Source organism: Geospiza fortis, unplaced genomic scaffold (genome assembly GCF_000277835.1).
Source record: "Geospiza fortis unplaced genomic scaffold, GeoFor_1.0 scaffold346, whole genome shotgun sequence".
NCBI lineage: Eukaryota > Metazoa > Chordata > Aves > Passeriformes > Thraupidae > Geospiza > Geospiza fortis.
Genome location: NW_005054361.1, coordinates 2014129 through 2036191, shown reverse-complemented (window position 1 = coordinate 2036191; position 22063 = coordinate 2014129). Strand labels below are relative to the sequence as shown.

Sequence of the window (22063 nt, the reverse complement as noted above, 5' to 3'; positions counted from 1 at the left end):
TTTGGGGCTGTGTTGGCTGTCTTAACAAGCTAAAGATCGAGTGCTGTAGCAGACTGCACTTGCTTTGTTCTTCTTCTCTTTAATCTCTCATTCGAATTATTTCTTGTCATTCAGATGAGTAATAGTGCTAAAGATGCCTTAATGTATTGATATACAGCAATTGAGCATGTACTGCTAAAAATGTAGCTTTTCAATAGAAGTCTTACCTAACAAAAGAATGGACAACTGATTAAAGGAAAGAAACAATGAAAGTAGGTTTCCAATTTACCCCATCAGAAATTGTGGGAATCAAAAGAACATTATTTCTCCTGTATCCTGCCTATAGACATTTTTAATGAGTTATACTCTCCAGTACCATAGAATTTACTGTATAGAATCCAAAGACTGTCCATGTCCTCAGTACTGATCTGCAGATACTTTGTTTGTGAGAAAATTTAAAGACAGGTGAGCCCCTAATTCACATGCATAAATATTTGCAGGTTTGGGGAATTAATTAAATTTTGGTTTAAATTTTTCCAAACTTGCTTTTAGGCAAAGCAACGGTAAAGGTATTGCACATATATTATTCAGTGACAGTATTTTTATTGTCTTCAACAAGCTTTGGCTCAGTCTCCAAACTGTATAGTTTGGATGTTGAGCTTGGTGCTTGAAGGTACATCTGGTGAAATTTTTTTCCTTCATCAGAGGAAGGTCCTGAAGCTTAAAGCTATGTGAGAATCATAAAAATCAGGACAGTTAATTAGAAATTGCAAGTAAGGACCGCTGATTAAAAGGTTTTCAGTTGTTTTTAAAAAAATCTATAAAACTCTATGCTTTTCCTTGGTATCTGATATAATTTATTCCATATTAAAAAAAGAGGTAAATTGACATTTTAAAAAATAAAAGGATACAAGTGTTTGCACACTTATAGCTCAATCTTTGTTTATTTGGGATGATCATTTAGTTCATAGTGAGCATTTTAGTAAAATGCTATCCTTACAGGGCTGCTGGAAATTGCTTTTCCATGTTTGCATCCACAATGAAATGGCTGTTGTGGATACAGACATAGATGATTTCATATCTCTTTGCCAGTATCCAGAAAGGATAATTGTGTTTTAAACATGTTTAAAACACTTCTGCAAAACCAGCTTTATGTAGCTCACATAGAGTTTAAAGCTGGATGTTGTGTGCTAATTGGGATAAGATTTGGACCATCCCTCCAGTAGAATTCTGTTGTAGAAGAATTGCATGTGTATGTTATTTTGCATGCTGTAGCAGTGTGGGTATGTGAGAAAGGGAAGGAGGAAAAGGCAAAAAAATTCCAATTCCATTACATGGTTCTTGTGTCTGTTTGCAGCAGAGAGCCATGGATATGGTTTTAGCATGGCTAAAGCTGTGGCTAGTAGAAGGTGATTTATATCTTACCCCTCTACGCTAATTTAATGCTGTTGTTTTCTCTGTCTGTTCTTGTAACAAAATAGAAGTACTCTGCTGTCTCTCTCTGCAACATATCTACAGAAGTCCTGAAAGTTATCAATGCCACTGAAGAGCTGATAGCAGAATCCACCGATCCCTGCGACTTCCCAGACGACGTTCAGGACAGAGGGAGAGGAGCCCTCCCGCTGGGCACAGATCCTGTCAGACTCGATGAGCAGCTCACCACGCTGGAAGAAAATGTAAGGAGATGAGTCAGTATGTGAAAAAGTCATGTGTGTGTGTAGGTGCACCTGTTTGTGTGCACCAACTGGAAAGGGAAAGCACATGGGGCAGCATCAGTGGATGTTCAAAATTAATTTGGCATCTTTAAACAAATACACAAATAGAAAAAAATGGCGTTTAAACAGTGCTTAACTGTATCAGTGAGGGGGGGCAGTGTTTAAATATGTACTTTAAATATAGAGGGGAGGAGGAACTGGGTGCTTTGGGGTTTAGAAGCTCCATCTCAAAAGCTTATTTATGCCCTCCACACCTCTATGGCAGTGTGGCTATGCCACACCTGCTGAAACTACACATCTCCCAGTCTCAGCACAACCTCATCACTCCAAGGACAGGTGGAAAAAGCATGTTCCCAGTCGCACAGAGAAGTGGAGAAGCTCTTCCTCTCCCTACATCTCCAGCGCACCATGCTGAGCACCCAGCAAGCTGGAGCTGCCTCCTGCACTGTTAGAAAGAGCAGGCTGGAGAATCTGAATTAAACAAACATTTGTTTGGCAACATCCAAATCATCCATCCTTTTTCATGGATACCTGTCATCTGCAGGGGAAAGTACAACGCTGAATCATAGAAGGAAGTCACTACTCAATGGAAATTTTTGTGAATTCTTTTAATGGAGTCAGTGCACTTTCAACTTTCTCTTCTTCCCACATTTCAGTGCTCTCTCCCTGCATTAGGAGCTCTTAAAGATCTCATAAGAATCTGCACTGTCCCATTATATCATCCTGATCAATTCAAGAAAACGAATCCTGGCTTTCTTTAGCCCCAGAAAATTTTCAGACAGAATTTCCTCTTAGAGGATAAAATCAGTTTCCTCCACAGAAACACATTTCCACAGCAGCCCCAGACTAAGAACTGGGTGGAAGATACTCTATGGCACTAAAAGCCAGTCCTGGCACTGGACTCTCTCTCATGAAATAGTAAAGTATCCTAAAGGTCCAAACACCACAGCATTCATCTGGTAGGGGAGTGAATATGGAATAAAAATCCAAGTGCATGTTGGACCACATCTTCAGAAGAACTAAGAAAATCTTCAGGACAAAGAGCAATTTGGGGAAATCTGGTCCCACATGTTTTTTATGTGTTGTACACTATCTAAGGTGCATGTTTTGTTTTTTTTCCCAATTGCACTTTGATAATCCCTCCCAGCAATGTGGAGCTTTGGTATCTGTGGTGCTGTTGCCTCAAATCATTCATTTGGGCCAAGCATTTCTCACTGAGCAGACACTGGACACAGAGGCAGAGCATTTCTTGCTTTGGCTTTGCCATCGCTGCAGCATCTCTGGTTTAGCTTCTCCCAGTTCCCTGCAGAATTCACAAGGTATCCAGCACAGCCTTGCTGTGTCCCCACAGAACATCTTTTTCTGTCCCACACAGGACATGAATTAGATGGCAAAAACATCACAGTTTGAAGATTTCACCATTACACTCCATGGTAAAGAGCCTTTAGAAATCCAGGAAACCATAACTTCTCCCATTGCAGCTGAGGCCATGTCTATATGAACCACATCCTCTTTGCAGCAATTTCTGCAAGAGGATCTGGGTGTTTATAAACACTTTGTTCATTTTTGCTCTCTCTAGCCTGTAGGGCCATCTGTGTGAAGAATGTAGGGCCCCAACCAGCAAAAGGTTGGGGTTTTGTGGAAGTTTTGTATACCTAAATGACAGTAAAATAAGTCTCCACAATCTAAATATGAATGTATGGATAAGGGCATCATTTAGGGTAGACCTGCAAGGACACTGTTGCTGTTTGGAAGTGTAACAATTGTCCAGGTAAAGGGAACATTCTTTAGAAAAATATATTCTTTAGCTGCAGCTGGAAAATGTTCATTAACATTTCACAAATGTAGGGGCTGACTGAGTTACAGAAACACTGATGACCTTTCTTTCCCACGTTTTTCTATCACTCCCATTTTCTTTAGATTTTCTTCCCCTTCTTGAAAATGACATCTTACTGTTCACAGATTTTTGCCATAGCACTTAAAATGCATCTTTTCTTTAACTTTCTAAAGATACTGCTGTTCAAAATGTTCTATTTCCTCTTTCTTTAAGCTTTTAGATGTGACAGGAAAATTTAAAAAAATCATGTTTTATTCTAAACTGGCTGCAGTATGTCATACTTAAAAGATGTATCATTTAAATTAACAGTAAGAATAATTAAACCCCACAAAAACAGAAGCATTTCTATTTAAATCATCACATTAACTTTATGGACCACCTGTGTCCCCAGGTACTTCAGCAAAAATTTACATCAAATCACTTACTTCTTTTCTTCTTCTCTTCAAAGATTTCATGCCTGCAGTTAGAAAGTGTTCTTACAAGATGCAGTTTGTACACACGTAGTGATTTTGTTTCTTAGCAAAGTCACATGCATGAAAAAGCCCTATCTACAACTGACACAAAGAAAAAATAAAACAATTTCAAGCAATTAAGAAACAATAATTAAATAGAAAAGGAATAAAAAGTAAACAAACTTCAATCTGGTCATTCTCCACCATTTTGATCCATAAAGTCACAGCATTGCCATAAATTATTTGAATAGCTCTTATGTCAAAGGACTGAACGATCCAGGAATTGTATAATGACTGGAGTAGAAGATGTATGAAATGAAGGTATTGGCTCAAGGATCTGTTTAGATCCTATTTGCTTGCCCTTTGTACCCTGAAGTCAGCCACAGCCCTATTTAATTCATGCTAGGTTTGTAACAACCTGGTCTTTACTGCTATTGCAATGGGGGAAATCAGAATATATATTTCATTTCCACTTGCTGTTACCAGCCTCATGGAAACAAGTCTTTTGGCTAAGGAGTAAATGGGCAGAAAGTGCAGTATTTTCATGTGGTTCTACACAATTTTAAGCACAGATGTCAAAAGCTAATGCTTGAAAATTACCCTCTTCTATACACCAGTGACTTCCATGTACCTTAGGGGGTTTGTGAAATAAAAGAAACAATAAAACACAGTGTATGACTAATTACTGCTCTGAAGGGCTGAATGGGAAATGAAACCTTTAGCTGTAGTTATAGATACCAAAATAGTAAGAGTTTTTCATTTTTAGGGAAGAACTCTGAATTAAGAAGTCAGTAATTCTCTCTTATGTGGCCCAAATAAGCCTGTTGATCCTGCACAGATTCACTCAAAGGCCCAGGAGGTGGGAAGGTTTTGCCTGCTGCCTGTTTGGGTGAGAGCAGGATGGGATGGAAAATCGTCATACATATAAGCACATTTACTCCATAGGAAGTTAATAACCATTTGCTGCTGAACAGTTATTCATGCAGTTTTTACTGCCAGAAGGCATCAAGTGGGTTAAAGAAACACAGCTTTATATGAGGTGTGATCTCTTGACTTCCCTTTGTAGACTTAGGGTATTATGTGATTGAATGTCAATAATAAAAAAGCAAACTTTTCAACTTTTTTCTTCACTAATCAATCTGGAACAAATGTGGTTTGGAACACCACTGCACCACCTATGAAATCTGTAATGCAGCCACCTCATTCATCCCTTCTCTTTGTGGATGTGTGTTTTTCAGATTATTTCCCCATAACTTTCCTCTGCCAGGTAAATCTCCCTGTTGTGAGCTAGCAAACAGGGAGGCTTGCAGGCATGATGGAAAATGCAGTCTGCTCAAACCTGCATGCCCACAAACCAGGAATCACTGACACCTGTCCCCACCTTGGCCCTGCAGGTGTACCTGACCGCCAGCACGGTGTATGGGCTGGAGGGGCAGCTGAACAACCTGGAGGATGCCGCACGCAAGATCAACAGCGTTACTGAGGAGGCCGAGCTGGCTGATCTGGAGGATCAGGTGGCCACAGCAGCTGCCCAGGTTCATCATGCAGAGCTTCAGGTGAGGACAGCAGCTCCTCTCCACCTGCAGGTTTCACACTGCCTTGCCTAGCACCCACCTCAGTGTACGCACTTTGAGTATTCTTTTGTACTGCAGTAGTCTGGTGATCCAAGGATGCTGACTGCATCTCAAGCTGAGCAGAGCATAACTGAGCTGTGTAACTCAGCCCAGCCAGATGTACTGTATCTTTTTATTTCTTCCCTCAGCTTGGTTTGGACTTGGCACTGTAGTGCCTCTTACTGCAGTACTAATGCTGGACTGCTCCTTGCTGCCAGGCAGCTCCCATGGTGCACTGTGTCATGTGCGTGGCCCCAGTCAGACAGCAAATAGAGTCTGAGGCAGTTTGTCTAATCAGCACTTTCCAAAAGATGCCACTGTTGGCAGCTTTCTACCAGCAAAGGCCAACGGGAGCCACAGGCTGAGCCAAGGACAGAGCCCAGGGCTTGCATGCCTGCCATGGGATTTAGGTGCTAAGCAGCACACATCCCGGCCAAAGGCAAGAACTCTTGTGCACAGTGATCTAGCACCGTTCTAGCAGGCTACAGAAAGGCTGGGGCTCAGAACATGTTGCAATCTGGTGCTAAAAGCTGCATAATGCTGCCAGACCTCAAAGGGCTGATGCTGTTTGCAGCTCACTGCCCAGTCTGTACCCAGCAAGATGCCCTGACCTGACTCTCTCAGGGTTTAATGGGAAGTACCTGGTGGTTTTACTCAGTGGAAGCATGCTCAACTCAGGACTGAGCAAAGATCTGAGAGCCTGACATGTCTCTGATGTCAGAAGTGCATTGCTGTACTGCTTAGCAAACTGGCAGTGGTGTTTTGTTGGCTTTGGTCATTATTTTAGGGTAAATCTGTTAATGGGGATGAGAGGGAGGAGGAGAGGCCTAAGCTATGAAAGAAGGCCAATGGAAGATCTTCTGCAGAGTGAAGCCAACTGTGGCTTCAGATGTCATTGTGAATCAGCTGTTGGGTTATATGTCTGACTTCTCTGACTCCTCTTTCTCTTTTGTCAATACTTGTCTCCACTACTCTCAATATCAGACTATTTTTCCCTGGCAATTTGTTTTCCATTCAGTCTTTTTATATAGTGTATGCCTGCATTTATGCATGCTTGTATTTAATATGCATATACATTTGAACTATAAATATTTAAGATCAAATGTTTAGATTTTGTGACAGAGGATGTACTTTGCACGTGTATGAAATTAATTTTGAGTTAGGAAATGTGTCCCACAAAGTCATTGTTTGAATGTAGCCCTTTAAAAACACATCTTGAATGAATTTGGGATTATGCAGCTAAAGGTAATCGGGAGATAGCAGATGCAGGTTTTCTCTCCTCCTTTCTTTTTTCCCTCAAAAGGAGTAAAATGCCTCTTCCTTGGAGTCACAAGGTAGGTTGGATTGTTCTTCTACTCCGTCTTTACTAACAAATTAAGTCCCTTTTAATGTCAGGACTAAAGAATGCAGGAAAGTGTCAGAATTGCTGAAGAAGTTAGCCATCTGTTTATATTTTCTTATTAAAGAGGATTTTACTGGGGGAGGGTTATATTTCAGTAGTGGCATCCACAGTAATTTTAAAATTCTTTTCCCCCCTCCCCATCTGTCTGTCTCTCTCTTTTATTTTCTTTGAAGATTTCAGATATTGAGAGCAGAATATCAGCTCTCACTGTTGCAGGCTTGAACGTGGCTCCCTGTGTTCGCCTGACAAGGAAACGGGATCAAAAGCAAACAAACCAGGTGCCAGAACATTATGTAGTATTCAAAAAATACATTGGGGAAATCTTGCCTCTTTCTCTATAATGGAATTGAGTAATGCATGTATGTTGTTTACAGATGCATACAATAGACACATCAAGACAGCAGAGGAGAAAACTTCCAGCTCCACCAGTAAAAGGTGCGCCTCAAGTGTTCTGTAAATGAGCGGGACTCTTTTTGTAAGATTCAATAGAATGTACATGTCAGCAAAGTAGGGAAAAGTTTAAGTTATGAAATGAACAGAGAAAGCTTAATAGACTGTCCCATCCTCCTCATTTTCCATGTACTTGCATGATATAAAGTACCCCTTTGTCACATTTAAAAGCATCACCACTTTCTCTTCAGTGAAAGTTGTGACAGTGACAAGTAAACAAGAGCAGAGGCAGAAGGCTGGAAAAAGCAAATGAGGAATGCTGAATACTTGTCCTGCAAGAGGGGTGCTGTTGCTGCAGCATGGCTGGGCTCCACACAGTGTGGCTGCCTCCCTCCACAACCCACCACTTCCTTAAAGTCTGTATTTGCTGATTTCAGTCTGTATGAAATGGCTCAGCAATATTCCTGGTATGTCACAGAATGGCTGTGAAATGTCTTTATAAAATCAAGTGACTTTTTTCTTTCATGATTTTTTGTGGATTTTTGTTAGTTTTTTTTTTAACTCTGCAGTGCATTATCTCTGAAAATTCTAGGGTTTTGTTCACTGCACTATTCTTTTGTAATTTCACTGATTGACATGGCCTCAAACTTTAATTTATCTGAGTACCACAGCCTGCTGGTTTTAATTTAAATTAAATCCAACTTTTCTCATACATCTTAGGGGAAGTTTTGTCTCTCTAGAAGCTGTGACTCTTCAGAAGTATTTTTATATCTGCTTCAATCTCTTATGTGAAAAATCTCCCCTTTTGTATTTTTCCCAGGTGAAAAAATAGATGGCTCTCCAGTTACCACTGTCAGAACGTTTAACAGAAACTTCATGCTTCAAGGATCTCTAACACAAAGAACGAAAGAAAGGAAAAGCACTGCCAAGGACTTAATGGTAAACAAATGTTTTTAAAACTCTCTTAAGATCAGTCAAATAGAGACATAACAGTATCTGTGTAGGCAGCTGTATTTCAGTATCTTCAGAAATCTTCTCTTGATAGTTTGAGGAAAAAAGTAGTAGAGACTTCTGAGGCAACTCTTGAACAAATATGACTAGTGTCCTGGAAGATGTCTGACTATATACTATAGAACAGCAGCTCCTGAATGTCAGCTTGTGATTATGTAGCCTGGCTGCCAGGTCTCCAGGAATGTGCTACCCATATTTTTTAAAGAGTAAACAAATTAGTTATGCCCTGCATTTCAGACTGCTAAACCAGACCCTCACAGAACCAGCTGTGCATTGTAACTTGGCAGGTGAGAGTCACCTTGAATTTCACTAATTGCTGAGCAGTGTTCAAAGGTTATGTAAGTGGAATTTAACGGGTAGACAGGTCACACATTGGCTCTGCAGGGTTTGAACAAAGAGGCTTCACTCAGGACACCCAGGACAGCTGTCAGTCATTTCTTCTGCAGGAGCCATAGAGGGATAAGGGAAAAAGCTGACTGTCCCAAAGCAGTCTGCCACTGGACATGTGGGAAATACGTGGGCAGGTGAGAAGGGAAAGGACCCAGCTGTGTTCTTCAGCAGGTTTGTTCAGTTCTTCACTCATGTTTTTTTCTTTCCTGTCCCTCTCTGTTCTAGGAGCCTGCTATAGGATCTGCTGTGATGTACTAAACTTACTCTTCCCTACTGCCAATAACACACTGCCTAAGGCTGTACACTAGAGTGCCTTTTCTTAACAGCCATTGTGTATGTCCAGCTGAAAATGGACCCTCAAGAACCCACAGAGCCTCAGTTATAGGGCTTCATTTGGATACCTCACTGAGAAAGCTGTCCAAGTCTTCAGCATTGTGGTCCGCTACAGGAAACTCTGCCTTAAAGTTCTCAGAGGACTCTAGACAGGATGCTATGTTTCAAAAGCAAGGCTCCACATTTTAAGATGCACTTTTCTCCCTATTGATTGTACTAAAGTATGTAGTCTTTCAACTGCAGTATGTTTTTGTACACTCAATCAGTCATAATTATAGGCCAATTAATCTGCCAAAGCAGACCTGTGATCCATATTTGCTGGCCTCTTACTATTCACATGGGCATCTGTCTTGTCGAGCAATAAGAACAACTCTGTGCAGTGTGTGCTGCTTTTCAGCTGCATGGAGGGAGAGGAGAATTTGTGTACCTCGCTCTGCTCCCAGGGAGTCAGTGGAAGTCTTGGGAGGGTTGGTAGGAGGAGGAAGACTTCTCTGTTCTCTGAGAGTACATCTTGCAGATTGAATGTTCCAGCTCCAGAGCTAGGGATATTGCTCTAGGCAGCAGGGGTGTCATGCTGAACCAGGAACTGGTGGCCACACATGCGGAGCAGATGTCTGCTGAGTTGGGATCCCAGTGTCTGGAAACATATGAACACTGTTAAAGAAACCAACACCTTCATATGTCTTGTTCTTGGCAGCATTGTCCACTTGGTGGTGGCCAACCGTGCTGCAGTTCAGAATAAATTGTGTCCAAACCTTTAAGATTGGAAAAAAGAGGTGAAAGTGTTGGGGATCTCTGCTGGCTGACTGGTGGTTGAGGAGTGGCTGCAGCTTGCGAGAGATTTATTTCTGATGTTTACTGGTGTTTCTGAGAAGGAGGCAAATGTAGCCCAGACATCAGTTCCTATATTAGTCAGGAGCCACCAGAGAGTAGCTGGGGCCTTTTGCTGGTGCCAATGGACCCCACTGTTACTGGACCACTCTGAATTGGATTGTGAATAGTAATATTCTTTCTTTCATTTCTTGAGACCCTTAACAGGTGAGTCAAACTAGAAGGCCCTTTGGCAGATGCCCAGGAGGGAGGATGCTGCTTACAGGGTGTCCCTCTCACCCTTTTGTGGGAGAACATTGCCAATTTGTGCGGTTTTTTGCTCTGAAGAATACAAAGAAGGTAGTCAGAGGAGGTGATAAGCCAGTGAATCCCTTACCTTCCACACCAGTTGCAGAGCAGGTACCCAAGTGCAGATGGGGTTGATGTGAAATGTGCTATGAAGGAAAGCATGAGCTGGCAAGTTCCCCTCAGCATTAAGGAGTGATGAGCTCTCCCGGGAGCTGTGGGTGCCAGGAAGGAGGAGAGTTCCTTCATTTCCCTGGGCTCCCAGTGAACACCCACGAGCAGAGCACCACATGCTACCTGCCATGCAGCAGGAAAGCAGTTCCCTGGGACACCAGGCCATGAAATATCTGTGGCTGGGCAAATACCAGCAAAACTGGACAAATTTCCTGACTAGGCTGGATTTAGGGGGGGTAAGTGGGGAAGACAAGGAATGGCTGGATGGGTTGATTGGAAATGCGGTGCCAGTTGCAAATCTGCCATCCACATTTGACATCTAGCTTGTCAGTAGTCTGATGTCCAGCTGCATGTGAGGAACCCTTGGAATAAATACAACCATCTTCCCACTTAAAATACATAAGTGTGACTCCATTCCTTCAAGGAATTTTCATCTGCCCAAGATCTGACCCAATGTCTTCATTCTGGGTGAAATTAGGCCTTCTTTTACTCTCACACAATACTAGTTCTCTGAAATTGGTTTGCACAGATGTGAGGGAAGAATTTGGCCCACTCTGTTTAATATATAAATATATATATAAAACAAATAGATTTTATTTATATATGCAATCCAGTAAAGGAAATTAAACAGAGTAGGATGCCTAGTAATTTTTTTGTTTTTCAGTCTCCTCCTCCATTGACTGTTCTTGTGTATGTATACAATACATTCCCAGGTTCTGGTTTATGCAGGTATGCGTGTTATGAAATGTCATTAATGGTGGTTGGTCTGCATATTCGTCTAATAAATAATAACTAATATTGTGTATGTAATATCAATACAGAAATGACTAATTTTAATAGAATAACTCTCTGGCTTTTGTTCTGTTAGTGTGATTTAAACAAGCCAACAAAGTTTGGAGTAGGTTGTTTTCCTTAAGAGGCATGAAAAGCAACTATTATCGTGTTACAATGTTAAAATATTCAGTCTTCTTTGACAGACAAATGTGTACTGTGTAGGCATTGCAAAAAAAAAAAAGTAAAAAAAAAATCCCACCTGCTCTAAGCATTTGAATTTTTACAAATGTTTATCGTGCCAAATACGTGCAAAGATATAATTTACTGTTTTAAAAAAATCATAAAAGCATATGTTATAGCACACAAAGAATTATTTTGTCATCAGGTGATTTCAATCTTTAGTGTTAATATTTATATTTAGATTAATTTTTATAAATGAAAATATTTTAATGGGTAAAATGAAGACTATATGACCTATTTGATTAAGTCTGAGTGAATATTAAGCTTGCCTTGTTGTTGTTATCTGCATACTCACCAAGAATTATTGTCAAGAGAAATTATAAAAGAGTAAAAGCGATTTATGAAAAGAATGCCTTTTCAACGACTTGATTCATAAAGAAAAACAAAAATTTCTTCTCTGTTGTTTGGATTTATGTGCACTTTGGCCTGGAAGCACGCAGAACCCACAGTCACACACATGACACTGTCACAGCCAGGATATGGGCATCTGCGGGGGTTTGCCGAGAGCAAGGGCACACACTGTATTCACACCTCCTCCTCCTCCTCCTCCTCCTTTATGGCTGGGGTGGGAGGAATCCTGCTAGGAACATGTGCTGGTGAGTCTTCATCAAACCATGAAGTCTGTTGGCTGAAATACCATCTCAAGCAGTTTCTCAGGCAGAATTTCTTGATCTCTCTCTGGGATTGCTACAAAAACTGAGTAAGAACCCTACCGATAATCTTGGTCTCACACTTCCAAAGTTCCTTGCAATGAATGTGGATCAAAATATTTATCAGCATATCTTCTCCACACTGAAAGCATTCAGTAGAATTAGTGTGTTTTAAGTAACACTTTGGGTCAGCAGCTTTGTTGTATTATAAATGGAAGTAACTCCCTTATTATAACAAAAACGCATCCTTTCCTGACAGGCCATTTGCAAAAAGAGAAAGAAGGGTTAAAAAATGTCTGCTATGGTTAATTCAGCCATCATGAAGTTTTAGTAGTAATTCTCACAAAGCACAATTAGAAGTGGAAGTCCATTCAACTTTATCCTTTGCAGAATGATTCATAGCCTGGATCAGCTATTACCTAAATTGTAAACTATCTTTTTTGTATATGAGCCATAGATAAAACTGTATGATTCCTGCCAATAGTTATTAATCAAGATGAAACACATTGTAAGTAACACTTCTTATAAAAGTAATATAGCAAAGGTATATTAACATGAGTAAATAGGGATATTGAGCTGCATCTCCAGCCTTATTGATGTGGACTAATGGAGTAGATAGTACATGGCTTGTGATCCTCAAAGAGTGACTTTAACTGACTCAGACAATGTACTTGGAAATAATTACATTGTTTTAAAGGGAATCAGTTCATTCAGGCCCTTGCTCCTTTTGGATTATAGTTTATGATTATATGCAGAAGGCACAAAACTACTCCAAGGAGTTCAATTAGCCAATTTTTTTTTCTTCAGCAGGGAGAAAATACTTATCTTCAATAGGAGCTCCTCTTTGTTCATTAATATATCTCTCCAGCAGTACAGGAAGAATTGTGGAGGGCCAGTGGGTACTTCAGCGAGGCATTCTTAAGAGTGGATGTTAACAATCTCTATAAAAGCTACACACAGAGAACCAGCATTTCATGCTATTAATGCAGGTACATTAAAAATTGGTAAGAGCCTTTTTTCTTTCTTCCAACCATTGCTTTTTATTTTTATATATCAACAGCCATTGACTTTGAAATGTGACAGGAGGGTTTCATGATACATTTAACACTGCAGAGTTTAAATCCCAGCCCAAAAGCTGTGTGGGTTTTGCATAAACCTAGCAGTGAACAGGATCGGGAGATTGCTGGGGATGCACAATGAAGAAACATTTTTATAAGCAGTGGTGGCACTCAGTGCTGGTGTCCATGCATTGTCTTTTACCTGCAACTTGAACATATTTCTTTTTGAAGGTACTTGCACAAGGAGCAGAAGGAAGAGCAGCGTGGGATTATTAGGCAGAAGCAGAACTGTAGGTCTGTGGTGCAGGGGAGGACACAATTCAAAGAACAGAGGTTGGGTTGCCACCGCGGGGAACAGAGATCACCAGTCACTGTCCTCTGTGTCCAATGATTTTTGTTCCCACAAAGCATTCAAGATGAAATCCAGGTGTCCGCTCACAGGCCTCAGGCTGCCACGGCTGCTTCTCAGCTGCCTCTTCCCAAAGCGACCAATGGGGCGAACACCACGGCCCACATACCAAAAAGGGTCAATCTCAGGACCTGGAATTCAAAGCATTCCGTGAGGATGTACCACTCACTCGGAGGCAGTGTTTTCTGACCATCTTGAGGACGTTAGACAGCTTATGTGGAGCCCAGAAGAAAAAATAGAAGGGAAAGGCCACAGCCAGACACACAGCTTACTGGTGCCTTTGAGAGTTACTTTCCATGTGTAGAGCCCAAAGGAAGAGGATTCCATGGCAAAATTAATTTTATCCATCTGGGCTACAACCTACATTTCTAACATGAGCCAAAGGGCCCATCCAAATTTTCTGCAGTAGGTACCAGATACACTATTTCTACAGGCTAACAAATCCACTGGATTGCAGAGGAGGTTCCTACATGAGAGGCAAACATGAAAAGTTAATTCTTGTTCACTTAGGAAGTTGTTTTCATGGATGACTAAATTTTTTTTCTTTTAAAGTTCTGATTTTTATGGTCTAGTGCAGTTTTGGGGCAGGTCTGCAAAGGTTTATAGTTCTATTAAAAGACTATATTAAAAACAGTATTTCAAAAGTATTAAAGACTATATATTAAAAGATATAGCAATAGGGAAATTCTAAAACACACTGGAGGTGATGCCACCCTAAGGAAATCCCAAATCATTCCAGAGACAGACAACTGTCAGGAATAGGAATAAATTACAATTTAAGTGCATTATAGATCATCCTCATCGCATGAAAGTCTCAGTCAAGGCAGGAGGAATTTCCCCTGTGCATTTTGATGCTTGAATAAAGGAAAAAAATTCACCTTGCCTTTAAATTTCTCTGTAAATACATCTTTTAAGTCTTTCAGCACAATGTTTAACCTTCTTTTGTTAGCCTTCCTACTCAACAAAACCCAAGAAACTTCATCTGTGTACCTAAAGCCTGAGGTTCCCAACATCTCTATTTTCTTTAATGGGGAGAGGTGTGGCACTGAGCCCACACAGCTTACTCTCCACAACTCCTCTCTCCCACTCCACCTTCCATTATCAGCCTATACTCCTTGGGGGAAGATGAGACTTCTTGGTGATTTTCTCAAAGATCTTTTGGATTCTGTGCTAGTTTAAACTTGGGATACATGGCACCATCCCTGACCTGGATACTCTCAGTTCTTCACAGCATCTCTGAATGGAGATACTTCAACCACTTGTATTTGGACTTTCAGAAAATTCACAGTCCCAGACAGAACTGAAGATGTCTGTAAAGTGACTTTAAGCTTCTGGGCCATTGCTTTCTTTTTATTATATAGAAGTAGTTGTGTAGGTCTACAGAGCACAGCTGAAAATTTGGTGCTTAAATATTTCATGTATACCACTTTACATTTTCTTGTCTATCCTTTGCACATCAGTGTCTTCTCTGATATTTATCAAAAATAAGGCTATTTGCCTTGGCTAATTAAGGGCTGTGAGAAGGACATGAGGTTCTGTATATGCACTGACAAGTGCAAATGGAAGCACAGGGCCTCACTCCAAGGTGAAACCACAGAAACACCTGCATGATTTGCTGTAGAACTTTGCCTGACAGCCTAGCCCTGATCCCTCAGTGCAGCACAGACTGTGGGGTCACCATGTCAGGTGAGACTCATACTTACTTCTGTTGTCTATCTGGTGTTTAAATGGCCTGCTCTGTCCCGAGGCAAAGCTGAGCGACACCAAGAGCATCAGGACATAGACAGTGACTAGCTTTAAGTGGTTTGGTGACCACTGGGCACGTGGTGTCCAGGAGATTGGATGCCACATGATGGAGCAGTGGTGGGAAGGCTGTAAAGAGAAGAGTGAACATGGGGAACACATATCAGTTAAAGCTCTCAAGGTGAAGGAATGTGTCAACTTTAACAGTATGTTCCCATCCATCAGAGCCATTTCATGGCTCTAAGTTTCGCAGAACACTCATGCTGGAGATGTCCTGGGCATTTCTGTTTGAAGGCAAAGGCTATGAAATGGGCCATCTACTGAGGTAAGAACTGGAGAGTTTTTCTCTCCAGCAGTGAAAGCTCTCACAGGACACTTGAGTCCGGGCCCTGAGTTCACTGCTGATTCTGTATGGCTCTTTCTATGACCACAGGTGTTGGTCACCAAAGCGTGTTTTAGCCACTACCACCAGCATCTTTTCCTTACTTGTAAAACGTGTCCAACATTGTGTTCTACACACTCTTTTTACAACTAAATGTATTTCAGTATGAATGGCAATGCTCTTCTTGTGCCATTACACCCTTTTTTGCCAGCATGCAAAATTACAATTTCCAGTTACAGTTTCCACTGGTAGATGTCCCAGTCCTGTAAATGCACCCAGATGCAACAGAATCAGAAATCCCTCCAAGCTTCCATAGGATGGGCTGAGCAGAACAGAAGGTGCTGACCTGGGAAAGTTGCATCCAGGAAGGGGAGGGAGCCAGGCTCTGGTTAGCACTTCTCTTGCATTTTGTACAAGCTTCCTCGTGGCAGCTCTCCCAGCTGTCACGCCAGGACAGACTGTCTTGTGACATGCAAGGTCTGCCTCTGCATTTGACATCCTGGAGTCTCTGCCTATAGAGCAGGAGCCTATTTGCTTAAGCATCATGTAAGTGATGTAGAAATACAGGTACAGAGGCTGTAGGAAAACCTCTCAGCTGTGCCTGCACAGTGGCTTCTTTTTGTGTATAGGTGGATTTTTTCCCGAGTTGCTGCCAAAATCTTAGCCTGCTTTGCAAGATGCTCCCAAATACACCAAACAGGCAACACAGCAAAAACACATCACGAAGTTGGTTGTGTCTTTCACTAAAATGCAATCAAAAGCTCCTTCACCCCTAGTATTCAGTGAAGGTTTCTCAAGGAGTTTTTCCCACACTGACAAGTGGCTTACCAGGCAGCTTAGAGGAAAGTGATTTTAAATCATTATTTCAGAACTACAAATTAACTTTTTTCTGACTTGAAACAATCTCATGACAATCAGGACTAAATTATCTTAGCATGTAGAATTCACCCACATGGGGTGAATTCTGCCTTCAGTTTCAGCTGGGGTACCTCTCCTGTTGCTCCATTTTTAGCAAGAACTTGGGTTCAGTGAGACAAAAAGAAGGTGTTTTGAGGCATCTCTGTGGTGTGTTTACAGGGCTGCTGACAGGTTTTCCCAGTTACTTGCTCCCTGGTTTTGTGTCTTGGGTTTTTTTGAGTTACAGAAAGAAGAGCTTGCCTTAAGCTCATTGTTGATGAAAGACAAAAATACAGGGAAAAGCTTTTAGCACACACTTTTTCCTAAGCACTGCTGTGCTTCAATGCCCACCAGCTGGTCCTGTGCCACTGCAGCCACTTTGTAAAGCACTGATATATATTGAACTTTTTGTTCATACCCTTCTCCTGGCTAGTGTTTCTGTGAAGCACGTCATTCCCACTGCTCCTCAGTAAGTAACATGCCACCCTAAATAATCAGGGCACTCAGCATCTCTAATCTTCCCTAATTTTTCCTACACTAAATTGTCCCACCACTGTTTATATGGGAAGAAACAGAGGATGAGGTACTGCCACAGACTTGACCCTGAGCATTCCTAACACCCAGCTCCATCTTGTCACTAAGCAAAAAGCCTGGTTACCTATGCACAGACTTTTCAAGAATCGTGTGGCTGAGATGGTCTGTGATCTTCTCAGGTCCAGACCTGCAGCTTTTGTCCAAAAGGAAAATTGAAAAAGAACAAGACCTCACACAGTCAAGCTGTGTGCCTCCATTTTCAACTATTAAATAATCATAAAAATTTAAAAACTGCAACCAAACTTGACACAATTAAAAGTTTCAGGGATAATTTTGCTCCGGAAGTTCAGCAAAATTCAGTGTCACAGTAATTTGATCAACTTGCCACTTCTGCTTGGTGCCCAAGCAGAGTCTCTAAACTTTGGCTGAGCAACATCTGTGACAGAAGTCTGGCAACTTTCATCGACATCAGAGGGGGAAATTAAAGCCATAAATGAAGCTACAGTGAAGCAGCAGTATCACAGCTTGCCATGGGTCTGCTTCACAAGGAGTTGGAGATTAGCCTGGCTCTCCCTCTGGGCACACAGGGTTCTTATCATACCAAACTCAAGCTCTGCTTCAGATCCATCAGGTATACCCCTACCACGGCTGTCCTCTGAAGACAAGATGCTATTAACTCCTCGCACCCTAAACCAGCATCTTTCTTGAGATCAGCGGCTGTGTACACCCCCTCCGATGCATATGTGGAAAGCTTTCCTGTCGGAAGCAGCCCGAGGGATCAGACCCCGCGTGAGCGCAGGCCCGGGAGCGGGCTGGTTCAGGGCCGATGGGCCGGGAGATGCAGGGCTGTGCTGTGCGTGCCGCCCGCGCTCTCCCTGCAGGGCACAGCCTGCCCGCGGGGTCAGCCACCCTGCCTCGGCACGGGCCGCTGCGCTAACAAAAACTGGGCAAAAGTTACTGAGCACAGCTGTGTATGTTAACCCAGGTAAGCTAAAGCCCAAAGGGAAAAAAAGGAAATTCAGCAAGAAAGAAGAGCTTGGACAAGCGCTGAAGCAGACAGGGGAAGGCACTCACTCACCTGTGTGCACCGAAGCTGCTGCTCAGGTAGTCGCTGCTCCAAGCAGAAGCAGGGTAGCTGATGGGGGCATGTGCCTTTTATAGTGGAGGGAAGTGGACTTGAAGCAGGGAGGGGGAGTCAAGAGGTGGGCCAGCAGGACGTCAGCAGTACTGGCGAGCAGGATTTAAATTTACAAAAGGAGGGGTAGGGAGAATGGAGGCTCTATTACACAGGACTGAGCCCCCAGGCCCACCAGGAAGACAGCAGAGGGAAGGGGGCTGCTGCCATGTCCCTATGGGGGGGGCATAGACAGAGGGGAGCAGCTGCATCTGCAAAGGAGAGCCAAGCTCTCCGTGCTGCCCAGCTGAGATGCTCTGTCTGAAAAGCATGTCTGCAGGGGGAAACACTCGTGGCTGATGATGAGTTGTGGGGAGAAAGAACAGATGGACAGTGGGGAGCTATCAGAGCCAGCAAGCTGGGATGGTCAGTCCACACACTCCTTTCCCAGCCCTTGTTCCTCTTCTGTTGTCCCATCCTTGCTTTTTGCTTAGGATCTTGATGACAGCTCTTGTTTCGTTCATCCCCAACCCACAACTGGGATCAACCCACCCATGCATATGGTTTAAGTCACACTGCAACACAGCACACAATTAACTGATTAAATAAGTAGTGATTCAGTGCTTAAGCAGGCCCTTACTAGTTTTGTGGCAGAGAAAATTTCATGTGCATGAGGCCAGCATCTCAAACAATATTGGATTTCCACAATAGGTGTCTCTTCTGAGTGGTTATTTTTAACCCTGTCTCTTGACTAATGTGTCACGGCGGCCTTGCTGTTAGGGATCTTGCTGCTCTGGAAGCTAAGCCCTTGTTTACTCTGGAGGTTTGCAGGGGAGAGCAGCTGAACTGGCAAGTGCTGCACTCCTTGGGCACCATCCTGCAGAGAGGCTGAGATGTGAAGCGTAACTGGGCTGACTGGAAGCCACAGGCCCTCTCTTCACAGACCCATGTTCATGATCTGCTCCTGGTGAGATACCCAAAGGAACAATTTTAAGGCGATGCTTTGAAAGGGGGCTCTGAGGCCTGACCCCATCTGTAAACTGAGACCGCATAGGAAATCCTGCAATCCCATTACGATGAAGTTCAGTAGCAAATATGTTGAGCTTTTTCCTATAAAGACACTTCAAGTTGGGAAAACGTCAAAGCACAAATAATGCTATTTTACTGTAGGCACCTCTCAAAATAAATGAAATTATTTTATTTGCTATGGGTAATTTGTAAGGTACTTCTATGAGGAAGCATGGTGAAATGCTGCCTGGCCCTGCCCTTACTCACCATCCAAGCACCAAGTACCACTGGGAGAGTACAGTCACTAACTGCAGGGATTTTTCATTCCTGTATAATAGTTTGGTTTATGAGTACATGTATGAACGAAAACTGTAAAGAAACCTGAGAAATACTCTTCCATTCTCCAATTTCCACCCAACAGCAGCTAAAAGAATTGTCTTCCTCATCCAAGTTTTCAAGAGTTTATTCAGACTACTCAGGATCATAACTTCAAAATATGAAGAGCACTTCAAGTCCATGGTAGCACAAAAGGTCTTCCTACAGCTATTACAATCAATAATAGATATACATGTTTTTCTCAGAAATCTCCTTTTAGCGTGTTCCCTTTGAACCTTGCAAACACTCCCTACCTAAAAATCAATCAGCGTCCAAGAACCAGGCAGTGGCTGTGCTTCTGCCATGCTAATTCTGTGTGCACGTATGCAGAGGGTATCTTAATTAAAACTCTTCATGGCTTCTCATTGTATATCTTTTCCCTTACTGCTTTTCACATTCATTTTGATCAGAAAATGTATCTTCTCATGATCTCTAGTGGGCAATTGCTGGAGTAAAGGCTTCTTTTCTCCAGGATATACAGGACATGGGCCTTTCTTGCTTTGTTGTTTTGCTAGTGATCCTGTCATCTTAAAATAGAAGCAAAAGTTTTTTTTCATCCCATGTACTTTTTCTAGTCCTGCTGACACTGCAATATGAGCCTTTCCACAGCACAGATAATTTTCACTGATTGTCACCTGCATGGAAGTTGCCATATAAAACAAAATTATGCAATGTCTTCATATTAAGAATGTTTGCCTATTGGTAAAGATTGCTTGCAAAATAACACACCATACAAAAATACCAAAAAAAATCATTATTGGGAGAGCCAGCATTTAAAATGCTTTAATATGATCATCTACCTTCATTCTGGCCTGAAGCTGATCCAGTGCAGTATCTTGGTTTTGACAAGTGGACAACAAAGGGCATTTGTGGAAAAGTCTAAAAACAGAGTAGCTTATTTTTACATTCCTCACTATACTCTTCTCACAGACCCTCAAGCCCTGTGGTCCAGAAACTTCCCAAAGCAAATGTTTATTTGTGGTACGTAGCCCTTGACAGGTTTCTTCTCTTTCACTGTTGCTTCCTGAACCCATGTAAATTCTCAACATCCACAAAATTCTGTGCCAAGGATTTCACAGCTCATTCTCTGCTACAAGAAGGATCATGGCTGTGCATCTGTTCTGGACACACTACTTGCCACTTTCAAGAGCTTTCATTTTCTCTTTCATTCCAGTATTTTCATTTTCACTTTTAATCATTCTGACTTCATGAAAGGGTACTGTAAAATGTTCTCAGCAATTAAGACTAATAAATTATGTGACAGCCTGTTTAAATGAGCCTCATCAGGCATTTCTCTTACCGAAGTAAACTTTACTTCATTCTCATTCACTGGGCATCATCATTTCTATCCACCAGACCACAAGTGAACCATCACAGTGCTAGGTACAGTACCCACAAGCTTTCACAGAAATCATCCTGGCTTCTCAGGATCTTTTCAGGCAGTTGTAATTTTATTTTATTTTGTTACCCCATCCAGAGCAGGCCTGATGCTTTGGCTGAAAAAAGCAAGTCAGCTCATGCAGCAGAGCAATGTGAAAGCCACTCAGACTTGGTAGGAACTAGGAAAGAGCTGTCAGGGGAACCAGGGTTGTGAAAGACCAAACCAGAAAGATTATCTAGAGGACAGCTTGGTCTGTAGTGAAGGTGCAGAGGTTTTGTGTGTTAAAACTTCCATTCTTTTCCTGCTTCTGAGGGAGAGGCTGGGCACATTCTGTCTTCTTTGTAGAAGATCCTGGAGAACAACTCAAGTCCTGCCTCACACACAATTAAAGACTCCTGCACATAAAATTCCTGCATAAGTTACGAGCAGGAACAGGACAGGGCTGAGCCAGCTGATAGCTGGAGTGTCTCAGTGGGAAGGCTGACCAGGGATGCACCAGGATGCAACTAAATCAAAAGGCAGTAGTAGATTCACAGGTGTGAAGGGCTGTGAGGAGGAAAGCAACTTCCCAAGGTAAGGAGAGGTCAGGCTTCTGGGCAGGGAATGCTGAGGGGGATGAATGGAGATGATAGGAAGGTATTGCCTGGAAGCTAGAGTGACCCAAGAGGGTCCAGGTAGACCGATGCAGAGAAATATTCTTTGACAAGACAATACCAGACCAGAAACAAACAGTGAACTACAGTTTTGGTGACAAATCCTCCCATTTCGTTTTCTCAAATAACTAATCCAAGTCTCCTTTTTTCTGTAATTCTTTTGCTGGCAGAGCCTTCTATAAACAGAAGGTGAAAAAACACAAAAGCAAAGACATTTGATGCAGTTGGATGGAGAAACAGCAACTTTTTTGTCCCCCAGCTCACCACTCTTATTGTTTCACATACCAGCCTGTGAAGTTTGCAAATGCCTTGAACTACTGCCTGACCTATGATTCTGCCCAGTCTTCTGTAGTGGGGTGGAGGTCCAGTTGCACTAAATGAAAAGTTGTATTCAAACCTATTCAGAAAACCATGTCAGTTCAGTCAACTACAT

General features: G+C 42.2%; 2 protein-coding genes across 4 annotated transcripts in view; one reads left to right on the top strand and one right to left on the bottom strand.

Annotated features, from left to right (window-relative positions):
- MYRIP (myosin VIIA and Rab interacting protein) overlaps positions 1-11819 on the top strand; it is a 190641-nt gene extending 178822 nt beyond the window's left edge. For 2 of the 3 annotated variants that reach the window (XM_014308202.2, XM_005423931.2), the window contains exons 11-16: positions 1461-1655; positions 5378-5539; positions 7172-7276; positions 7373-7433; positions 8209-8327; positions 9015-11819. In XM_014308202.2, the coding sequence (XP_014163677.1) occupies positions 1461-1655; positions 5378-5539; positions 7172-7276; positions 7373-7433; positions 8209-8327; positions 9015-9047 (675 nt within the window). In that variant the 3' untranslated portion in view covers positions 9048-11819. The remainder of the gene's footprint in view (positions 1-1460; positions 1656-5377; positions 5540-7171; positions 7277-7372; positions 7434-8208; positions 8328-9014) is intronic. The other variant, XM_031059421.1, reaches the window with a different exon arrangement.
- A 1206-nt stretch (positions 11820-13025) lies between these two features.
- LOC102044024 (prolactin-releasing peptide) lies at positions 13026-18223 on the bottom strand. Its single transcript, XM_005423930.2, has 3 exons — positions 18178-18223; positions 15247-15415; positions 13026-13674 (listed from the first exon to the last, which is right to left on the bottom strand). The coding sequence occupies exons 2-3, from the start codon at positions 15392-15394 to the stop codon at positions 13496-13498; spliced, it is 327 nt and encodes a 108-aa protein (XP_005423987.1). The 5' UTR covers positions 15395-15415; positions 18178-18223; the 3' UTR covers positions 13026-13495.
- Between the last annotated feature and the right edge of the window lie 3840 nt (positions 18224-22063).